This window comes from Gossypium hirsutum, chromosome D10 (assembly GCF_007990345.1).
Source record: "Gossypium hirsutum isolate 1008001.06 chromosome D10, Gossypium_hirsutum_v2.1, whole genome shotgun sequence".
Taxonomy (NCBI): Eukaryota; Viridiplantae; Streptophyta; class Magnoliopsida; order Malvales; family Malvaceae; genus Gossypium; species Gossypium hirsutum.
Genome location: NC_053446.1, coordinates 24,444,543 through 24,465,546, shown reverse-complemented (window position 1 = coordinate 24,465,546; position 21,004 = coordinate 24,444,543). Strand labels below are relative to the sequence as shown.

At 30.4% G+C, this 21,004-nt stretch overlaps 1 protein-coding gene across 2 annotated transcripts; it reads right to left on the bottom strand.

The window, feature by feature from the left end:
* Positions 1-10,705: 10,705 nt before the first annotated feature.
* Positions 10,706-19,836, bottom strand: LOC107914697 (2-isopropylmalate synthase 2, chloroplastic). Of its 2 annotated transcripts, none has more exons than XM_016843702.2 (12): positions 18,967-19,836; positions 18,100-18,313; positions 17,937-18,017; positions 17,261-17,353; positions 17,082-17,168; positions 15,584-15,684; positions 14,686-14,719; positions 14,531-14,605; positions 13,400-13,483; positions 12,443-12,577; positions 11,203-11,348; positions 10,706-11,102 (listed from the first exon to the last, which is right to left on the bottom strand). In XM_016843702.2, the coding sequence occupies exons 1-12, from the start codon at positions 19,665-19,667 to the stop codon at positions 10,970-10,972; spliced, it is 1,884 nt and encodes a 627-aa protein (XP_016699191.1). In that variant the 5' UTR covers positions 19,668-19,836; the 3' UTR covers positions 10,706-10,969. The 2 variants fall into 2 exon arrangements, 1 of the variants encoding a protein (XP_016699191.1); XR_001688960.2 differs by lacking the exon at positions 10,706-11,102 and adding an exon at positions 11,494-11,668 and having other exon boundaries at positions 11,206-11,348.
* Between the last annotated feature and the right edge of the window lie 1,168 nt (positions 19,837-21,004).

The following is a 21,004-nucleotide window of genomic DNA, read 5'->3' as shown; positions in this document are numbered from 1 at the left end:
ATGACAGAAAGGCAACGCGCGAAATGATAAAAATTGAATGGAATATTTCTCCCTTTTTTTAAATTTAGTTCTTCTTTTGGTTAAACTTTTCCATCACTCCCTCTACTTGGTGAAGGTTGTGGATTTAATCCATATGCTTTAATTTGATATTTTTAGTCCTTTTACTTTTTGAATTTTAAAATTTCAGTCCTCACCAAGTGGTACTATTCAATTCATTTTGTTAAGTTCTTCTATTTCCAAAGTCTGATGTGGAGAACATATTACCATATGCGCAATGCCTTGTCAACTTGTTATTTTCACATATTACTCAGTTAATGGATTAATAACGATCATTTGTGTTAAGATTGAAATTGCAAAATTCAATAAGTACATAGAGTTAGAATGATCTAATTGGAGAATATGGACTAAATCCATAACTATACGCATAGCATAGGATTAGTAATTGAATTTAACCAAATAAATTTAACTTCTATTGTTTGGGTTAGGAAAAAATTCAAAATTCAAAAAGTACATTATTAAAATTAACTAATTTGAGACTAAATTTGGTCAAATTAAAGTATAAGGACTAAATGCATAGTTTTTGCAAAGTATAAAGACTAATAGCAGAATTTAACCTTTTCTTTTCTTTTTTAGTTTCTCTCTATAATGATTAATAAATAATTTTTTTTTATTTTTAATGGAATTTGTTTAGATTACCCTATATAAAAACTTGTACATTGGATAAAAGATTTTGAACGGGAAATTTTAAGATCATGAATAAATTTTTAAATATATTTTAAAATGTATTATAATTATTAATCTAATCAGTGTGGGTTCAAATCTTGTTGTATATATTTTTTTTTGTTAAAATGAAAAATTAAAATATCTTCGAATAATTTGACTTATTTTAATTATGGAAGAACATTTTCATAATTTTTTAACCGAGTTAGTACCTGAATAACCCGTGATACTAACTTAGTTATGGGTTTTATTAATAGTATAGATAGTAGTTTATAGGCTTAACTCACATATTGGTACTTAAACTATACTCAGTTACTCGTAAGTACTTTTTTTTTTGTTAGAAGTGGTACCTAAACTATTTTTTTCTAAGTTGGTATCGTCGTTAGTCAAACCGTCAAGTCTATTTTTTTTAAAGGCTTAACCCATAAATTGATACCTAAACTATGTCATTGTTCTCATTTTGGTACCTAAACAATTTTTTTTTGTCATAAATGGTACTTAAACTATTTTTTCCCAAGTTGGTACATTTGTCGTTAGTCAAACCATTAAGCTTATTCTTTTTAAAAGATAACCAATTAAAAATTACCATGTAGCAAAAAATTGTATTATTTTCTGTATATGCCTTTAAAATATTAAAAATTCATAAAAATTTAAAAAATAGAGAGAACTAATTTTTTCTGGTTCAACTGATTTTTTTTAGCTCAGTTTAGCTGATTTGTTTTGGTTTGTGAGCCAATGATTCAACCTTTATCTCCGAACTAATTCCCAGTCCAACCGATCGATTCAGTTTAGTTCTGAAAACATTGGTTTTGTAACAATCTATTTTTTTTAGTGGTGCCGGAAACAGTAGTTTCGGGACCACCAAATCCGACAAGTATGTTCGTAAACATTATTATTTAATATTTATGAGTCAAATGTGATTTTTTTTTAAAATAGGTTTTTGATTTGATAATTTATATTATATAAGTGATTTATTAAGTTCAAGCGGTTTAATAAAATAAGGTATTGGGACCTTTTTTTATAAACTAAGCTGTAAATATTTTTATAAATATTTACGGAGTGTCATTAAGGTGGTCTTAAAGTTTTGTTAAGAAATTTCAACGTTTCGATGGTTAATTAATTAAAAAGGATCAAATTAAAAAAATGCATTCCTGACACCCCGTTCCCATAAATCGGACTCGTAAATATTTTTGATAAATATTTACAAAGCTAGTTGTGTAGTTAATTAGGTTTCGATTAAGTGAATTTGCTTGAATTAAAAGTAATTAGGTATAAGGACTAAATTACATATAATGTGAAAGTTAAATTATAGATTAAAGAAAAATTAAAGAGACTAAAGAAGCAATTATGCTATTGTTCTTTAACGAGGTGACATAAGCTAAGATATTTATAAATTTAATATATATATTATAATAAAATATGTTTTACTTAATTATTATATTATATTATATTATATTATATTATATTATATTATATTATATTATATTATATTATATTATATTATATTAAAACAAAATAAATAAAGAATAAATAAAAAGAAGGAAAGATAGAAACAAATAAAAAGAAGGAAAGATAGAAACCAAACAGGGAAGAAAGGAAGGAGAAAGCTACGGACTTAGGGGCTTCAATTGTTCAAAGTTCAATTGGTTAGTCAATTTAGTTTTTTTTCCTTTTAATTTTTATGTTTTTGGAATCTCGGTATTAAATACTACCCGACCCATGTCAAAATTTTAGAAATTATTGAGTTTTTAAATGTTGTTGATGTTGAATAATTTTAGTATTAGGGATTAAATTGATAGATTTTTAAGTTAGAAGTGAAAAAGGATTGAATTATAGAATAAATTGTAAATTTTGAGTAATATGGACTAAATTGGAATTTAGACAAATGTTGAGTAAAAATTGAAATATGCAATATGAAATTAAAATGTATTGTATTGATGAATTTTAATTGTTTTAATTTCGTAGCTAATTTCGTACTGGAATCCTCGACTAAAAAGGGAAAAGATAAAGTCGACGAGGAATAGTTCGAAATTTTTGGTTTGTATTTCTATAATCTGAATTTAGTTGTTAATTGTTATAATTCAATTTAATGTATATGATAAGTGTTGAGTTAAGAATTATTGTGTTTTGCAATTGAAATGGATTGATTTAGTATGTGATGAATTTATTGAATTTATATTGATTGAATTGGTATATATATTGAATATATTGATTATTTGAATTGAAATGAATATTGGTTGTATTTGAAAAGTGAATTGAAACCCTATTAACTGTATCGGGCTGAGTCGGATATAGATGGCATGCCATAGGATTGGATGAGTTCAAGGATTTCTTCGACTTCGAGTCGATGAGACACTGGGTGTCAATTTACTACTTCGGATTATTTCGATGAGGGACTGGGTGCCAAATTGTGTGTTTGGTTGGATTCGTGTATCCGTCCGAATCCGAGTCGTGTTAATAGGGGTAAATAAGTAATAAAGTGTTATAATTGATATTGAAATGGCATGGTATGAGAAATGGAAGTGAAATAGTGAATTGAAAATAGAATGTGAAATATGTTGCAAATATATAGAATATATGAGTTATATACTCATGAAATGACTATGGCATGGATATTGCAATTGTATGATGAAATGTGAAATAAATTGCGAAAAGCTTTTTATATAGCAAGTATGAGAATTGAGATATTTGTGAAACAAATAAAATATGATATAGTTGTTATAATAATTAAATATTAATATGTGTTTATATTTCAATTGTATATTTGTAATTTTTTATCTTTAAATATTCGGATTATAGAAATACCATTGAGTTTATACTCAACGTACGGTTTTGTTTCCCGTGTGCAGGTTAGGTGCTTAACTTTTGATCGCCGATTCAGCATCTAACAACAATCCCGAACTCAAATGTGGTGATGTTTATCCTTTGTGTCGGCATGTACCTAGGGTGTCTAAATAATAATTATTTTGTGGTTTGATTGTAAATGAGGTTATAAGTTTATATTTGGTTGGTTTTATACATATAAATATGTGTTTGTTTTTGAAGTCATACTATGGCATGATAAATTGAACTAAATCTAGATAGGTGCATGTGAATTTAATTCTATATTTAAGTGCTCATGAACTAGACAAAATTGATTTGGATTTGATATGTTTGTAATTTGGATTAAAATGATGCTTTGATGACTTGTTTTGATGATATGAAATGTTTGAAATTTCTGTCTGTTTGATCTGTAAACTCCGGTAATGCTCCGTAACCCGGTTCCGGCAAGAGATACGAGTTGGGGGTGTTACAGGTTTTGATTGATGAAAGAACTTTTTCGATCATATCAGGTCAAGCAAGTAGGCAGTGAAGTTTAAAAAAAAGAATTAATCACTAGTGTCTCAATCTCGGGAGGACCAATTTCGAACATTGTAGGCATTGTCAAATATTTAAAGGAAGAAAAAATAAAGAGAGAAATAATGTAAAATAAAATAAAAAAGAATCAAAAAAATATTTTTAAAAGTTATAATGACATGACAATCTATTATTGGCTAAATTTTTTTTAATGGATATAATGTTTTGGTGTAAAATAGTTAACGGAAGAACAGTTTAAGTGCCACTTGTAATCAAAAAAGAGTTTAGGTACTAACCTAGAAAAAAAAGTATTCTTTAAGTACTAATTTATAGGTTAAGGGTTTTTTTGAAAAAAATAGATTTAATGGTTTGATTAACGAGTGATCAACTTGAAGAAAAAAAAGTAATTTAAATATCATGTGTGACCAAAAAAAGTTATCAAGATGTGAAAAATGACATAATTTAGATGTAATGATTATAATTTTTTTTTACAAATTAAATTGTATTATTATAAGATTTTATATATATATAAAATTACTAAAAAGCTCATACATAGTGAAACCTATAATTCTATGGCCTTTATATTTTTAACTTTTTCATTTGAACCAAAATTTCATTTAATTTTGTCAATTGAGTAATAGTTCGGTTGACATTGTTATTATTGTTAATGTCACGGGGTTAGAATTTTAGTCTGCCAAACCACGCAACCTTAGGCGATTTCTTTACTTTAAATTCGCCTAAGTTAGCTTTACTCTCGCAAAATAAGAATTCTTGTAGAATTTCTCTAATTCATTGAAACAAAGCGGAAGCAAGCTCGAAATGAAAGAGTAAAGACCAAATGTTTGAGTAAATGCTCTCAAATACATTCACAACTATGAATGGAATCATTACAAATGAAGCGGGAGGTCTCTATTTATAATTGAGCTCTCCCAAAACCAACAGTACAGATTGAGTTACATCGACAGTCAAGATTAGAGTCTATCTACAATTGAGAATCCTAAGAGATTTAAACTTTAAAAAATCTTATCACTTTAAGATTTACACTATTTACCCTGATAATTTTAGTTTTATTAGAGTGTTTCATTGGGCTTCTCCATATGTTTCATGAGTCGGGTGAGTTCAAACGGATTAATTGAACCCTATTTCATCAATTGACCTCTATGGGACGCTTTTTGCGCAATCGTCGTGGGTTTTGATCCGCGATCCATAACACTAAGACATGGTACAAAAATATTATGAAAATAATTAAATATGAAATGACACAAACAAGTTACAAGACCATAAGATAAATTAGATTATAGCACAATTTAAATGTGAATGAAAAATATTTACGTAAGAATTAAATAAATCTTTGGTTGAAATGATAAACTAAAGGTCTAAAAATTATAGTGGTCTAAATTCAAGTCTTACCATATGGACTTTTTTATTGATTTTATATAAAAATAAAAGCATTCTTATAATAATTTGTTTTGTGAAATGAATGACTTTTTAATCATTTTATAATTGAGTTAGTGACCAGTTGACTTGTGACACTAACTCAATTATGAATCTTTAGTAGGGCTAATATATATTTTCCCCTTGAACTGAATTACTTGTAACTAGTTGGTACCTAAATGTTTTTTGGTACTGAACTTGGATTTCATCACACACTTTGGTACATCTAAAGTAATGTCATTAGAATTTGATGAATTGACACCAGTAACTAGTAATAGGCTATTTTACCTAATTAACCTCAAAAAAATAAATACTTTTAAAAATGACCTTGTTTGAAAAACTACAACGGAAATAATCTAAAATCTATAGGGTCGGGCAGCGCTGGCTATCTCATCGTCAGCACCACCCTCCATCATTTCTTAATCATGCCTTAATGATTGCCCCGTCCAATAAAAAATAATATTTTTTTAGTGCCGGCATTGTAATGGTCGGCACTGATATGTACTTTTTTAAATACCTTAAAAAAATATGGGTATTCTACGATTTAAAAATAAAAAGGAAAAAATAATATTTTAATAAAAATAATTTTTTATTTTTTTGGTGCCGGTGTTGAAGTGACCGACACCACTTCAAAGCTTTAAAAAATAATAATTTTTTGCTTCTCTGGGTGCCGATGTTGAAGTGGTTGGCACCGGTTCAAAACTTAAAAAAATGATTTTTTTTTGTGTCGGTACTGAAGTGATAGGCATCGGTTCAAAATAAAAAGAAAATTGATTGAGGAGGAAAAGAGTTGAACTCTGATTGTGTCAGTTGGCCCGATGGACATTGGTGATGGATGATTGCATAGTGGAGTGAAGGCAGGGACAAGGACAAATGGAGAAGAAAAAAGAGAGGTGAAGAAGGAAGAAAAAAAATTAAAAGCTCAATACAAAAAAATAACATTGGGAGGTATTTACTTTATTATTATGAAACTAATCAACTAGATATCTAAGTTAAATTTGAAAAGCAATAAATAACTTTAAATACATATTTCATTACTCCATGTAAATATTATCTATTTCAATAGAAAATTTTAAGAATTTATTTTTAATTATTTGATTAGAATTTATGTTGAAGATAACTAGATATATTAATTTTAAAAAAACCCCCCAAAAAAACTATATAACATCATTTTTAACTATATTATCTCAATTTCTTGATTTTTAAAATATATTTTCCCTATTTTTTACTTTCAATTTTTGTTATGTTTTATGGAAACTAATATTCTTTTTTAAAATTTGCTTATATTCTCGGTACCTTGTATTTACTTTCACTTTCATTTTCTTTTGTTACTGTAGGCATTAATATAAAAATGACTAAATTTTTTTTTAAAAAATGATCTATTAACTTTTTAACTTTTAATTTTTTTACTAATAATATTTGTATTTGTGTTTTAGTAATATTTTTATATTTTTTTAATCTCAAAGGTACATACATTCAATGATTTTTTTTAATTTGACTATTAAATTAAAAATATTTTTTTCTTTTATTGATTTGTCTTAAATAATTGTTAATTAATTATTATTGTATTTAAGGCAGCTTTCACTATTTTTTTTCTTTTATTGATTTATCATTGTAACTGTTCCCCAATAATGGTTACAGATTAGTTTTGGTTTCTTTTTTATTTTTTACTTCTCTTCTTTCTTCTCAATTTGCCCTAGCTGCCTCATTCACTCCACTATGCAGTCAGCCATCATCGACATCTTTCGAGCCAATTGACACAATTGAAGTGTAGCTCTCTTCCTCCTCAATCCTTTTTTTTTTAACCGGTGCCGACCACTTCAATACCGATACCTATTAAAATAGTATTTTTATCTTTTTCTTTTTAAATCGTAGAATACCCATGTTTTTTGAAGGTATTTCAAATATATATATGGGTGCCGACCATTACAACACCAACGCCAAAAAATATCATTTTTATTGTACGGGACAATCATTAAGGCATGGTTAAGGAATGATGGAGGGTGGTGCTGGTGGTGAGATGGTCGGCACTGCCCGGCACTATAGATTTTAAGTTATTTTTGTCATAATTTTTCAAATAGGTTCATTTTTATAAATATTTATTTCTTTGAGATTAGTTGGGTAAACAATCTCACATCATAGCACATTGAAAGTCCTAATAAAAAAATATATTTTAAAATATATAAATTTATAAATTTATAAAAAATATATATAAATTATTTTAGGTCGAGAATGAACATGGACAATTAATTGTGTGCATTCATTCTAGACTTTTTTTAAGTAATTTTATTTTTATATAAAATATTAGCTTTTTATATTATCACTTTAAAATTCAAAATTTAAAAAAATATAAATTTATTAAAATTATTTCATATATAAAAAAAAGAACTTAGACAAATGGTTGTCTAGAATTAGATTAACCTGGACAACAATTTGTGCATATTCAATCTAAAAGTGCTTGTTTTAGTAATTTTATTTATTTATGATAAAAAATTGGGTTTTTATATTATTATTATTTAATTAAAAAATATGTAAAAGATATAATCTATTTTTTTTAAAATAAGATAAACTTTACAAATGATCATCTAATTATTAGTGCGTTTCTATTTTGATCACTCAACTATAAGAAAATCAAGTTAGACACTAACATTACTATTCTTTTTTTTTTTTGGTTACTCGCCGTTAAAATGGCAACAAAAATAATGATGTGGCCTTTTTTTAAACTGGTATAATAACACATTAAGTCTTCAATACTAATACATCCTAAATGTAACCCTCTAATTTACAAATTCTATCAATTTTATCCTTAAACATATATAATTATCATAAAAATAAAAATAATTAAATGATTAATATATATTCTGAAAATGTATAAAATATAATATTATATAATATTTATTGAGATTCCTGTAGCTTTAAATAGACCTGTCCGCCCGGCCCGGCCCGACGGCCTGCCCGAATATGAGAGGGTTCGGATAAAAATATAGGCCCGAAATATGGGCTTGGGCAAAAAACGAGGCCCGTTTAAAAAATGGGCCGGGCTCGGGCTCAACTTTTTTGGCCCGAACCCGGCCCGAATATAATAAATATATATTTTTTATTTTTATTTTTTAATTTTTAATTTTAAAATACTTTAAAAATATTTTTTTTATTTTTTTATTTTTAAAATATTTTTTTTGTGTTTATTAAAAATCAGGCCGGGCCGAGCCTGGCTCGAGCTTATTATTTTTTCCCAGGCCGGACCTGGACAAAATTTTAAGCCCATATTTTGGGCCGGGCCGGACCCGAGCCTAAGAGTTGGGCCGAATTTTTTTCTGGACTTGGCCCGAACCCGACTCAGCCCATGGACAGGTCTAACTTTAAAGCACTTTGAACTAATGGCTATTGGCTTGTAAGTCAGATGATTTGCAATACTGTTCCACGACATCCAATGATGAAAGAAAATTGAAGGCAAAGGGATAGAAAATTAGAAAGATTAAAAAAATATATAATTTTTTTCTATAGATTCACTTGGTAAGAGGGATGGAAAAATGGAAAGGAAAATATTTTTTCTTTCCATCCATTGCATGGTAGAGAAGAAAAATTGAATGAAAATTTCTCATTTTTTCTGCTCTTGTCATTTCATTTTGAAATGATTGATATTTATATATCAGGATGTTTCAAGATTTAACATCATTTATAACATAATGCTATTTAAAAAACTGCATTTTCTAGATAAAAGTGTCTTCTTCCTATCAAGCCTTTGTTTTAGCCGTTATTCATTTTCCCAGGAAACGTCAAGAAAAGTTGAACTAAAATCAATCATGATCTACAATACCAAGCTTACAAAGTGAAAGATTCATAACTGCCTCCATCTATTATACAATCTATAATAATTTTGTATTTTGTACTTTTTCAAAATATATAGTAATTATATGTGTTTAAGAATAAATTCGATAGGATTTGTAAATTGTTAAATTTATTGAATTATTTAGAATTAGGATTAAATTGATAGAATATGTAACTATTGAAGACTTATATGTTATCATACCAGTTAAAAAATATCCCATCATTATTTTCATTATCATTTTAACGGCGGATAACCAAAACACAAAGATGTTAATAGTTGAGTGAACATTTATATAATTTACCCTTAAAATTATATATAAAATTATTTCACTTTGAGAATAAATATGAACAAACGAATGCCCAAATTTATTCTTGAGAATTAATTATATATATATTTTTATAAATTTATAAGATTATAAATTTTTATTAGGGTTTGCCACGTGTCATGATATCAAGCTATTACATGTCATTGTATAATTGGTTGCCAATGTCACACCATCAAATTCTAATCGTGGTACTATAAAGATACTATAAAGGTTAGTGCATGGGAATGTAGCACATTTTATGACTAGTAGTTTAATTCTTTGAAAAGCACTTGCGACGAGAGGATTAGTCATTGCTACCAACAGTGGACACTTTGATTTAAAAAAAAATCCTTATATTAGAAAAGATATTTTAGTAAACATTTACTTGGTGATGAAAAAAATATATAGTTTGCTAGAGTCATGTTTAGAAGTCAGTTTTTTCATTTTCAAAATTAGCAAATATTTATGAGGCGTTTACATTAATTTATTATTTGAGTAATTAAAATTATTTAAGTTACAAAATTCAACTGGATTTGAATTTAAAAAATCAAATTATTTATTAGAGTTAATCCAAAAAACTTAGTAACTCGATTCTATTAACTTAAAATTCGGACTTTTTTCGATTTTTTTAATTAAACTGAGTTTTGCTCAATACTTTTAAAACTGAATTAATGATTGAATCGGTTAGGACACCACTTGGCTAGTTCAATCAATTCAACTGGTTCTATTAATTTGATTAAAAATTATTAAAAATGAAAAATAATAGAAAAACCCAATTCAATCGGTCCGTATTGATTCCCGATTTAACTGATTCAATGTTATTCTCCAAACTGATATCTCAATCAATTTTCAGTACAACCAATTTAATTCAAGCATGCTCTCCAATTCCAAAATTTGGTCCTCCATAGAAAACAATATAAAAACTATAAAAAAAAAAAGAAAAAGAAAAGTAAATTTAATTCAGGTGATATGTTGTACCAGATTTCGACTGGATCAACTACCACTGAAATTCTTATTTAAGATCCGACCACCCATTTTTGATTCACAATTGAGTTTCTTATTCCATGATCAAGAAACCTAGGTCCAAAGAAACTTGTTTGTCTTTAATATAACAACTGACGCTTCACTAAGTTTTGACAATTTCTTACTACAAATTCACAAGAAATAACAAAAAACCAACATTGTCTTTACTTAACATTTCTGTCTATGATGTAGCAAAAGAAACAAACATATCTGTTTATGAAACTTGTATACACAAGTACCTTTCAAAGCATTGTCACTAAAAGGAGAGCACATGTATTTACAAAACTGACATGATGCATGCATGTACGGGATCGATACCCGCCTTAAGCAGAAACCGGAGTTCGTTCTATCGAAGCTTTTGTCTGATATTGTTCCTTTAAACCCAACATCTTATTTAATGCACCAATATAAGCCTTGACACTGGAAACAACGATATCCATTCCTGCCCCAGTTCCACTGGCACAAAAAGGAGATCGATTTTAAGCACTGAATTTCAGAAGTGGAAGTGGAAGAAGTACACATGTCAAATGGAAACAAGAATACAAAGAAACCATACCTGAATGTTCGCTGAACAATTTCACCGGTCAAAATATTAGTTGATATGCGGCTTTTCTCAGCACGAATTAGAACGCGGGTGGTGGCTATAGCATCAATGCCTTCTGTAACGGCATTCATGGAGTACTCAAGAAGTGTAACTGGTTCCTGCAAAATGAAGGAAAAAAAGCTTTAAGTACTACTCAAAAATCTCAGCAAAAACATGTAGAAAGAAGCATTCAAACACCGAGAAGGGTTGGGAAGATGGAGTGCATGGTGGAAACCCAGAAAAACAAAGGGCAGAATTATTTACTATTGTCCTCAAATTGAATCCCTCCTTATATAATAAATGCCACAGAACACCATTATGGACAGGGGAAACCATTCACCAAAGAATACTCAGAATGGTACCAAAGAGCCTGCAGCCTGAGATTATGGATGTTGGAATTCGAATTCCAGATCTCCTGGATGCCATCCCTTACTAGTGGCTGTATGAACCAATTGAAATAAGCTTCAGGTTCAAATAATATTTTCACACAAGGCGGAAAGGGGAACGGGGTACAAAGAAAACAGAAGACATTCAATTAGGAAACCTTAAATTCTAACAGAAATTTTATTGACTATAGGTTACAACCTACAAGCCCTAGTGATGAACCACAGGTTTCTAATAACAGGTAAGGAGCTTTTATTTTTATGGCAAGCACGACAAGATAAGTTTGGATAGAACATGTCTATTGACCGACAAATCAAATAAATACAAGCCATATTCTCTGCTACTAAACTCAGGTAACACGACACAATGTTGCTCCGGCTCTTCATTTTTGTTGAACCATCTGTATCTGGCACATTTTTGGACGTATATATGAGTACATGACCTTCTAAAGATCCCACAAATATAGAAAAAGTTGAACATACACGTACCTGTATCCAACACTCGCACACAAGAGTTTGAGTAACATAGGCACATGAAGAGAAGTAGGGAGTAAATGAAAATGAAAGAAAGTTCACTAAAAGGATGAATAGACCACACTGAGGTTCAATATTCGAAACTGAAAATTATGAACTAAATGGCTCCATAGTTGGAGCCAATGAAACCCTATAAAGAAAAAGTAAATCCCAAAAGGACATTCATGATAATAAAATCAAGAACTCATAGACAATTTCTTAATAACCCTAACACTGAATCTTGCATCATATCTTATCCAATACCCAACAGAAAATTCTAGAAAACAAAGGAAAACTTCTAATCTTCAGTATCAAACCTTTGTAATGAGATCAATAGCTTTATAAGCTGAATCTACTGGCCCAGTTCCAACTGAGCATGCAACATGCTCCTCGCCATCAGCACCAATGAGTTTAACTGTGGCAGTAGAAAGGCCAAGAGTTCCACAAGTAACCTGCATTTAATGTTTTCCATTAAAAATTAAGTTCACATAAGATGATGATCCACATTGTAAAATAAACAGTTCCAGGGATTGCTGCTATACTAGAACTGAATTCCACATTTTATATCACAGATCATGGCTATTTTACATCCTGGATCACTTTGGTGCAAAATGTGGATCAGCAAAACCATGGACCTAAATTGATAGGTAAAATAGGAAGAAAGAAAAAGAGGATCTGATAGGAAAAGCATGTGACCAATCAAAAATAAAAGGAAAACAGAAGAGTCTGGAAACTTTTAACATGAGGTGCGAACAGTGAGGCAGAACAGCTGGAGGTTAAGAGAACATGAATTACAGCCACTATTTTGGATTTTGAATTGTTATTGGGGCTTCATGAAGTTCATAAATTTGTTATCAGGGTTTAATCAAGCTTATAATTGCAGAGTTTTATTCTCGACTTTTCACTGGTAAGTAAATTAATTGGAAGACACATCATTTAGGGAATGAAGAAAAATTACTACAAAATATACCATAATTTTTCTCTCATTAGAGGAAAATTAAATAAACTGAAAGCAACCAATCTAAATATAATGCATTTTCTTATAATCATGTCTATTACTGACTATAAACTACATATACACTTATCTCTATATTATTCAAATTAAACCAAAAGCAAAAAATATATAGAGTTTAAAGTAATACAACCCCAATAATGCTTCATATAATATTGCAATCCAAATAGAACTAGTGAAGCGTACGCCCACTGTACCATGAAAAACCCTTTGCACATCCATGTCACATTCCTGTAACTATGGTTCAACTATCTCTAGTTACCTGCAGATCATGAAGCTTCCAAACAACTTCAGGTTGAAAAACTTCATCCGAAACCAAGGCTATTAGATCAGCATCAGTGACTCTCTAGAACACCAGTAAATAGAACATGTATAGAACAACAGTTAGTGTTGCCTTTTAAGATCAAAATATAGCACAGAAGAATACACTTCAGCTAAAATAAACTGAACTTCCAAACAACAGAAATCATGCATTTTTAGCATCGCTTTAGAACAACAGTTAGTGTTGCCTTTTAAGATCAAAATATAGTACAAAAGAATACAACTCAGCTAAAACAAACTGACTAAAAATGCCATAACCAACAAAATTTGATACAAGCATTCATAACCAACAAAGACTGTTACTTTCCACTACCTTTCCATAATCACTATATGATCTTGAAAATATATTTTCAATTATGTGGATCACAAATCCACCTACATCTGTCACTAACTATTTGCTAAGCCATCCCTGATAACAAGAATCCTTAAACCAGGGATACCCAGGAAATCTTGCAACATATCACCTGCCAGCAACCCCTATGTCGTCATTCTCTAAGCCCACAGACAATTTCTCAAACCAACATCATATCTTTAACCATTAAATTAAAAGGTTAACCATGTAATAATTCCATGATGGATTGAGAAAGATTGGTGTTTATTGAGTTAAAATTACATTCAGCAACAAAAATGGAGCTTATGACTCCACCAGCATATAGTAAACAAGAAAAAGAAAAAATACATTTAACAATAAAAGCATTATCTATTTCCTGTCTCAGTATTGTATCCCAATCTTTTTTTCATTCCATACAGATAAGTAGTTTAGTTGCTGAGACTAGAAAACCAGTTTTTCAAAATTACTGAAAAGGTATGGAGAACTAGAAAAACTGTCAAAAAGGTAAGATCCATTACTAAATTGTTGTTATGCCAAGGGAAATTTTTATACAGACTCTATGTACAACCTCTCCTCAATTTTCATTTTCTTAGAAATTATCATTGGAAAGGAGAATTCCACAGTTGAAGACATCTCATTTTTAAAACACAATTCATTCAGTTTGGAATGTTATAAATAGTTGCCTGAATGATGATATTACAGGAAAAGAAATCCAGGAAATCAGTAGAGAATTTTGGTCACCTTCTTTTGTTCAGCTACTGCTTTGAAGCGCCAGAATATGTTGCCAAGCTGTTCATCGTCAAGCTCATAACCAAGCTGAGATAAACAACAAGAACTAGGTGCTTAGATGAAGAAAAGAGAGGTAATTACATGTAACATGCTAAATAGCACCATACCTCTTTCAATCGGTCTTTTAAAGCATGCCGTCCACTTTACCATAGATTTGCAGAATAAAAAGAATTAAGAGAGAAATCATGAGTTTCGTAACAAATGAAATCGTAAAAAAAACAAATGAATAGGAAGATACCAACAACATGAATGTCATAAATATCACAACAGAACTGCATAAATTAAAGTAGTAGCAAAATATTGAAAGATGGAATCAATCTCGCAAAAGAAGCTGACAACTCTTTTTTTGGTCAGGAGAGAAAGAAGTCTGTATTTGACACTGAGAAACTTCGCAGAAATCTAACAAATGGAGTGACCCTTTATGCTTCAAAAATCAAATATTTTTTGTAACTTGCCGAGCTATTCAAGAATATTAGGTAAAGTTAAATATATTTATCCAATATACTAATAAGATGCAACCTATTGTACCAGGCCGAAATACTTCTTCTGCCTAGCAACTCAGGTGATATTAATAACCTCATTTGACTACCTTAATAAATGTGAATGATCACTTTTTTTTCATATGAACAAGAAAAAAGCCAAGGAAAAAACCTATTAAAAGATCACCCCATACTACTGCAGGGATTCCACTATCCTCAAATAAAGTTGAAAATATACTCATCAAGATTGGTATAAGATATATTCAAAAACCTAAGTATAGTATTCTTAGTGATGATGATAAAATATGTAAATATGTTAAGTCCTCAACCATTTCTGTCAGATTTGTTGTGACATCACATCCAACATTGAAAATCAACTGGTAAACCACTTATAGCATGTTCTGCTCTAAAAAAATCACTATGATCCATCTACATCGCTTTAAACACTATTTAAAACATATCAAATGACAAAATAAATATATTACCACAAAAATGGAGGAAAAATTTTGAAAGATGAAATACCCACCTAAGTTTTCCTAGGACAATACCAGCTTCATTAGACCGTTCAAGCCCGATATCTTCAGGCGAAATAATTTCATAAGTACCTTTGTGCTTAAGCATTCCATCCTATAGAATAGAAAGCAAATATAGATTATATTTCTTATTGCTTTTAACTTTTAGTAAGCATACATATTTAGCTTGGGATTAAAAGTGAGTTTGATGGAGTTGGGTCTTAACTACACCATCAATAATTGTCAACAATTTCACTCAGCAAGCTTGATTTGTAGAAGAAATCACCATTGTAGCTAAACGTATCAAAAGTGTTATCAACTAATATTGTAAATATTCACTTAACAGGAGAAATGAAGAAAACACAAAGAAAACAGAAGGGCAACCAGTAAAACACATTCAAGCAAACTTAAAAAGCACATTAGTATTCCTCGTAAAAAAAAGTTAGCTAGGAGAAAGTGTTACATTCCTACCACATCAATTGGTGGCCCATCAAATTATGGTGAGGGCAGCATTTGAAATTGCCATGTTAGCATAAATGAATACTACTTTCTAATGATAACCTTGACTAGAATAATAAAATTGTGGTCCCATTTATGCTATCATGTCATTTTTTTAAGACTTGCAGTCAGAATTATGCTAGAAAATACTTGTGTATTATTTTCGCTTGTCATCATTGTTTCACTCACGCAATGATAACATGAGAAGGAGTAATGGTCCAAAGTCAACAACATCCTCATATTTGCATATATGCATATACATACACACAAGCATAACTGGAGAAAAAGCAACACAAGAAAGGAAATTGACAGATCAAATAAAAATGCTACTAAAGGGCCAAACAATGGAAAGATTACAGAATCTAGTCACCCACCTGCAACTTCAAACACGTATAGATATCATTACACATGCATGACTTAATATTACCATCTAAAATTAGCAACTTAATTTCTAAGCACTCTGGTTGAACAAGGGCTTTGGTAAACAGCATCAAACTCCAATCTTGTAAGAATGGTCCTTAAAAAGTTCTATATTTAATCCTCAGTTTGCCCCACTAAATTCTGCCAAACAATAAATAGACCACAAGCTCAAACATGCTCCTCAGCTAACATTGTTTCCCCAGAGCAAGAGATTGCTACTAGCTAGCTACACCCTCAAACATTTTAAATAATAATAAAAGAAAAGGTGTACAGAGTCCATTATTAATTTCTACCATGCATCTAAACTTCGCAAACTCTTAATGGAAGGCAAAAGAGAATATAACTTTGGTTTTCTTAAGATTAAACAACAAAGCTGTATTCACAGTAGCAAAATTTACAGACGGACAAAATTATAACACATGTTAGTGCATTCTATTAAGTGCATTTTATTAATTTTCAACTACAATGGTAAATACAATTCCAAAAATTAATCAATGAGATCAGCCATAAAGAAAAGCTTCACCAATTGACAGAAAACATTCAGAGGTTCAGTGGTTCACAACATATATGCAGTCAAATGTTGGAAAAACCAACCTGGTGGATACCACTTTCATGAGCAAAAGCATTGGCTCCGACAATAGCCTTATGAGGTTGTATGTGTAACCCCGTGTAGTCCTCTACCTAAAAAACCATATTAAGTCAACAATAACTCCCAGAGCTAATTCAATCAAAAGTAAGGCCAACTAATTGAACCAAAGTTCACAAAAGAATACCATTTTGCTTGACATCACAATGTGTTGAGTATTGATTCCAGTATAAAGACCTCCTAATACATGCTCACCACGACATTTTATTGCCATCACAACCTGCATAAACAAAAGTAGCAGCCCAACGGAATCAAAACAGTAAAACAAGACATAGGTAATCTTACAATTTACAAAAACTGTCCAACTAGTTTCGACACTTGCAACCAAAATAATTTTTCTTAAGTCGCCACAACACAAGAATAAAGAGATTAACAGCTAAAAGACTTTTATTTACAAAATTTAAATGCTTAACATAGGCAGACTGCAAAACTAGAAAGACAAAAGTTATCAGATGGATGCATAAGCACCCTCATTGTCAAGACCCCGTTCCCCCTCTCTATCTCTGCAAACAAAAAATGAAGTGGATTAATGTAAAATAATTTTCATATCTCATATATAGAAGCACGTGATCATGCAATGAGCCCTTGTCAACTGAATTTCAGTGCAATGTGTCTCCATCTAAAGCAGATTTGATTGACAACAGGTCTTAGGTTGCACAGACTCAAGATCATGAATTATTCACCTTAAATGTCCAAGAACATCATATGGTGCTAAAGAAAACCAGGCTTTTTCCCATCTACTTCTGCGTAACTGAAATCCCAAATTCACAATCATTATAATATTGAATAAAGAAAAAGCTCACCTCCTCCAATGAAGCATTTCCAGCTCTCTCTCCAATGCCATTGATTGTTACTTCCACCTGCCTTGCACCTGCACAAGCTCCCTGAATTCATGTAGCAAAGATGTAAATACAGACCAAGTATACCTCAATGTGCATTAATTAACAAAGTAAACCAGGACCATACCGCTAGCGTGTTGGCAGTAGAAAGCCCAAGATCGTTTTGGCAGTGTGTTGAAATAATAACATTCTCAATTCCAGGGGTATTGGCCTTTATATCAGCAATTAATTGGCCAAACTCGCTAGGCATAGTTATGCCAACAGTATCAGGTATGTTGAGAGTTGTCGCTCCAGCCTTGATCACTTCACCCAAAATCTCATATAAAAACTCTCTGTCAGATCTGGTAGGATCCAATGGAACAACAATATCATGTAAGCAAGAGGGGGAAAAATCTACCCTTTTTCATTTATTTATTTCAATAGTAGCTTATAGGACATGTATACACTGATACTACTGCAAAATGCCTCTGGCAATGTTAAACACAACTCGATTACACAAAGCAGAAAAAAAAAACACAAGACAACATTAATACAAGAATGTCTTAGAATCTAGATAGTACAAATTATTAACATATCAAAATTTATATAAATATAAAACACCATAATTACCAGACAAAATACACAAGCACAATACAAATACATAATGGTCAGTTCTACAAAACAAACTTTTTTTAACGCCCATTTCTACAATAACATGCATGCTCCCCTATTGCAGCGATTTTTATGACCAAGCACATATCTTTCACCAAAAAAAAAAAATGGCTTCAATTAAATACAGAAAAGAAATATACATAAATTAAACAATAGATTATCTTTATCCGTATTTAAACTTCTACTGCTTATTTTGATTTTAAAATTTAATCTTCCTCTTTCTGTTGTTTCATTTCTTCAATAAAAATATAGACAACAATGGAATATAATCTTATCCTCGAACAACCATTTCACAAACATATGATAGGAAGAAAAAGAGAGAGAGAGAGATAAAAACTCGAACCTGCCGGCGTCTTCGGGGCTAAACTCGACATCATTACAACCCAAACTCCTTGCAAACCGAACCATACTTCTAGCGATATCCAAAACCTCCTCTTTACTCTTCCTTAACTTATACTCCAAATGGATACCACTGGTAGCGATAAACGTATGAATCCTGGGCCGTTTGGCGTACTTAACCGCCTCCCAAGCGGCCTTAATATCGTTCTCATTACACCTAGAGAGTCCACAAATGACAGGCACATACCCATTCTCATCCTCCGCATTTCCAACCTCTTTAGCAATGGCCGTAACAGCTTCAAAATCGTCTTTGGAAGCAGCGGGAAACCCAGCTTCTATTATATCGACGCCAAGCTTGGCTAGCTGACGTGCAATATCAAGCTTCTCCTTGGAAGTCAAGGTGGCGCCAGGAGATTGTTCGCCATCGCGGAGAGTGGTGTCGAAGATGCGCACGTAGTTGGGGTCTGGAATATGGTTGGGAATGTAAAGAGGACGGCGGAGGGGAGTGGGGGGAGTAGGGGCTAAAGAAGAGGAAATGAGAAGAGACTTGGCCTTGGGTAATGATTTGGAAGGAAAAGAAGGGAAACAGGGTGGGTTGGAAGAAAGGAAGTGGAGGGAAGTCGGAGAAGGGAAGAAAAGGGAGGATTTGGGAGAGGGAAAATGAAAGGGAGAGAACTTGGAGGAAATTAAGATGGAGGAAGCCATGGAAGGAGAGAAGGTAGAGAGAATTACAGAGGAAGAGGAAGAGTTTGGGTTTATATGGACAGTGTGTTGGTTGTGAATTTGTCTTTTCTCAGTTTGGTTGGGAGGGAAATGAGAGTGGAGGCGCCGCCAGCACAGAGGGGTGATAAGAGATAGAGCAGAATTTTTGTTTTGAACAAGATAGGGAGAGTCTTAAAAAGGATCAAAAATCTGTTAAGCCTGGGACCCACTCTTTCCATAACAAGCCAAATCCAAATTATAAAGGTTCATCATGACTGGGTTTTTAAGGTGATGACTACGGATGTCTTTTAAAAATTAATATTTTTTAAATACTAAATCCAAATTTTAAGAAAAGATTAATTTTTTTATGAGATGAAATTAAAAATATTAAAAAATCAACTTAAATTGTAATCTAACCAGAATTTCCCCAATAGTTCTTGGTCGGAGTTTTGATCGCCATAAACTACACTTTTAATCATTAAATTATGGATAATTTTTCTGTTAAGTGATTTTTAGTTGATATAATAACAATTTTAATCTTCAAGTTTTATACTTTAAATCAATTGACCTAATCATATATAAAAGGTTTAAGGGTGTAAAAAACCCTCAAATTTTTTGAAAAAAATGCAATTAAGCCCCTCCTTTTTTTTACTCAATTGAGCACTTGAACTTTCAAAATACATTAACAAGGCCCTCAAACTTCTTTAAAAAAAGCAATTAAGCCCATGCCTTTTTTCACTCAATCGAGTACTTGAACTTTCAAAATGCATTAAAAAAACCCTTAAAATGTTTCAAAAAAAATAATTAAGCCCCTACTTATTAAAACTTAAAAAAATAACAAATAATAAATTTTAGAAAAATTATTAAATTTTAATAAAAAATAAAAAATTTATTAAAAATTAGAATTTTTTTATAAAAATTGTAAAAAATAAAAAAACTGTAAAATTTTATAAAAATCATAAAAAAAAATTAATGACTTCTAGTTTTTTCAATTAAAATCATCACGTGTCGCAACACATCATAACATATGGTGAAAAATGATAAAAAAATTAATAAAAGTTATAAAAAAATTATAAATTGTTTCTTTGGGTACGATAATTGGTACGATAATTTTTATAAAAAATTGTACAAAAATTATATTTTTTTTACATTTTGTATATTTTTCTCACAACTTTATAAAATTTTACAATTTTTTATATTTTTTACAATTTTTATATTTTTTTATAATTTTTAATATTTGAATTTTTATTAAAATTTAATAATATTTATAGCTTTTATTAATTTTAATTTTTTTCTAATTTTTAATAAAAGCAGTGGCTTAATTACTTTTTTAAAAAATG